A 2,791-nucleotide genomic window follows, 5' to 3' on the forward strand; every position below is an offset into this window, starting at 1 on the left:
AATGAGAAAGGAGGAATAGGGGAAAAGATTGGAGAGAGGGCAATGGGAATAAGTGGCTGAAGGAATGACAGGGTTTGAGTGGTCAGGGAGAGGGGAGCAGACATCTCCCCTCTGCCTCTTGCAAGTAGTAGAACCTGTTGGTCCCTGCTCTTCTCCTTGCCCTTTGCATGTGCTGAACTGTGAAGGGTCCCATATAATTCTCTGCCTTTTGGTCATGCATTCAGCTTTTCAGAGTTTTGGGCCTCTTAGGGTGTGTGGGGGCCTCTTTCCTCTGCTTCCCAGTCTGACTGGGAACCAGAGGGCCTTGTTCATTCCTCAGAGAAGGTCTGAACTTCTGGATCCTTTGAGGCCCTGTCATTGTAAACCCTTTTGGGCCCCCCCTGCACGTGTCCCCATCCCTTCCAGCGTGTCCTGAACTTCTTGTTGGCCCCTGGGGGGATCTTGACAGTACTCCAGATTTAAACATCTGAAAAACAGGAAGGCACAAGCTGTCCCTTTGTACTAGGGAAATCTGGCCAAGCTACCAGCGATGAGGCCAGCACTGAGGGAAGCTGGATGGCTGGCTCCCGAGTGCAGCTGGGGGGCCTGCGCCAAAGGGAGATGAGCTGAGAGAAGTCATTGCAAAGTGGGCATGGAGTTGGAGCCAAGACTGATCTGAGGGGCAGCTGCAAAACTAAAGACGTTTGCAGCTTTCCCTTGAGCCACTGCCTGTGGGGAATGTGTCCAGCTGCACCTCTGAAAACCTGTGTTGGATCCCATAAGGTACAACATGCGCTTTCCTTTGATTGCATGCATGAGGTTGTGGAGGGAGACCTGCGTCTGTCCCTTGCCACTTCCCCCTGCTTTCCCTGCCTTTTGTCACGGCTCAGCCTCCAGTGCCTTGCACAGCAACCTCCGCTGTGGTCCGTCCATGTAGACCACTCACAACAAATGCCAGAGGAAAGGTTGCAAGGGGTGGCAGTGTGCTCCTGGTAGGGTTAGAGATAAGGGGACCTGTGTGTGTGTGTTGTCTCTGCTGTTGTTTTGTTCAGGACTTGGGGGTTTGCAGGAACTGCTAATTTGCTGAGCTCTCTAAGAAGGGCACCGCCACAGTCCTTGGTCAGTGAACACGCAGCGTAGAGGATGGCAACACAGCTTACTCGCCCAGTCCCAGTTAGAAAGGGATGCTGAGTGTGAGTGAGCAGAGCTTGTACAGACAGGATGCAGCATTTCTTGCTAGATCAAGATTTGTGTCTTGGAAGCTTGTCTAGTTTCTTTCCTGTTCTTATCAGTCTTTCTAATAAAAGCTATTGTCTCTCCTTCCAAACTTTGCCTTCGACTATCATAGCTACAGTGCAGCCACTGCTACGTGGATGGAGAAGGTAGCATCTTTGTCTTACTTCTTTTCTTTTATTCCAGGGCATCTGCACAGGGGCAGAATTAAGGTAGTTTGGGTGCTTGGTTTGAGAATTGCAAATGTAATGCTGCATTTTCCAAATTTCTAACATTTGAACTTTTTTTTTTTTTTTTTGTAACCTTTAATTTTTTTGAGAATAAGATGCTCTTCTGTGAAGAATATGTGCTTGTAACCTTAACTTCACTTAACAGAGGTTTATATTGCATGATGGGAACTTATCACCGTTTCAGTAATGTACTGGAGAGGCAAGGAAGCCTTAGGGAAAATCACTACCTCTCTCCAGCCCCAACCCTGGCTCACACAAGTTCCCAAGGGGATGTTTGCTACTGAGGTGTTGCAAGGAAGTGTGGGCAGCAACCCCCCACCTGCAGACATCAGGAAGCACTCAAGAGCAGGGAATTTACTTGGGTAAATCAGTTGTGCAAGTCTGATAGGGTTTTTTGGGGACACGCTGTTAGCACAACCTGGTCTGAGCACCCAATCTCCCCAACTGTCTTCCCAGCAGGACCTTGTGTTTTTTATCTTCTGCCATTTAGGATGCTTGAGGTTTTAGAGAGGGTGTGCGAGTCAGCAAGCTTTCATCTGGTATGTTGAAGCTCCAAGGAGTAGAGGAGGCAGTGATCTCTGCCAAATGCATAAGTGAGGAACATTAAAGAAAACACCAGGTGGTAGGTTATAGAGAAATTGGATTATGTGCCCCTGGTCTTTAGTCTTGGCCACAGTGAATTCAGTAACTGCTCAGCCACAGGTTTTGTGTTGTTCTTGGTTACTATATGTGCTTGCCAACTCCTGACAGTCAGTCTGGGCACTGGCCCTTAGAGCATATTTCAGCTATCACTGATCCATTGGAGTCTAGGAACAGAAATGAAAGGGCAAGAACTCTTCAGACCAGAGACTTTCCTCTTGGAAAACTGTCATACTTGGTTTTTGTGATTTGGTGGAGTTGTACAATATTGGTTTTACCAGGCTGTGCTCTGCTTGCCTCTTGCCAGTGGCTCTCCTGGGTGACTGGCTCTGTTTCTCCCTCATCACAGACTGCTCTATGGATCTGCAGTGCCTCCCAGCTCCTGTGGCCACCTCCATCCCTGTGAGTGAGGGGCTGGCCCCTTTGCCCTCTGACTCGGATGCAAAGGGCTTGCCTACCTCGCTCCCTGCTGCCAGCTTGCTCCCATCTCCAGACTGTGTGTCCCTGCCAGTGCCTGAGAGTGTGGAGGACTTCACAGATGGGGACATAATTGGGGAAGAACTGGACTCCCTCCTGGACTCCCTCGCCGAAGGGTCACCATACCCTCTAGTAAGAGTGGGTGCAGCACGAGTACCCTGCTTTTTGTTCCAAATAGGTCCTTAGAGCATGTGGATGTGCGTGCTGCCTCTCTCTGTCTTTGTCACTCTTTC

At 49.6% G+C, this 2,791-nt stretch overlaps 1 protein-coding gene across 1 annotated transcript in view; it reads left to right on the plus strand.

Annotated features, from left to right (window-relative positions):
• Positions 1-2,791, plus strand: part of ZC3H7B (zinc finger CCCH-type containing 7B) — a gene marked incomplete at its 5' end in the record, with an annotated part of 32,580 nt that overhangs the window by 4,725 nt on the left and 25,064 nt on the right. Inside the window, one exon of the mRNA XM_010177225.2 lies at positions 2,431-2,690. Within this exon, the coding sequence (XP_010175527.1) occupies positions 2,431-2,690 (260 nt within the window). The remainder of the gene's footprint in view (positions 1-2,430; positions 2,691-2,791) is intronic.

This window comes from Antrostomus carolinensis, unplaced genomic scaffold (genome assembly GCF_000700745.2).
Source record: "Antrostomus carolinensis isolate BGI_N321 unplaced genomic scaffold, ASM70074v2 scaffold2290, whole genome shotgun sequence".
NCBI classification, from domain to species: Eukaryota; Metazoa; Chordata; class Aves; order Caprimulgiformes; family Caprimulgidae; genus Antrostomus; species Antrostomus carolinensis.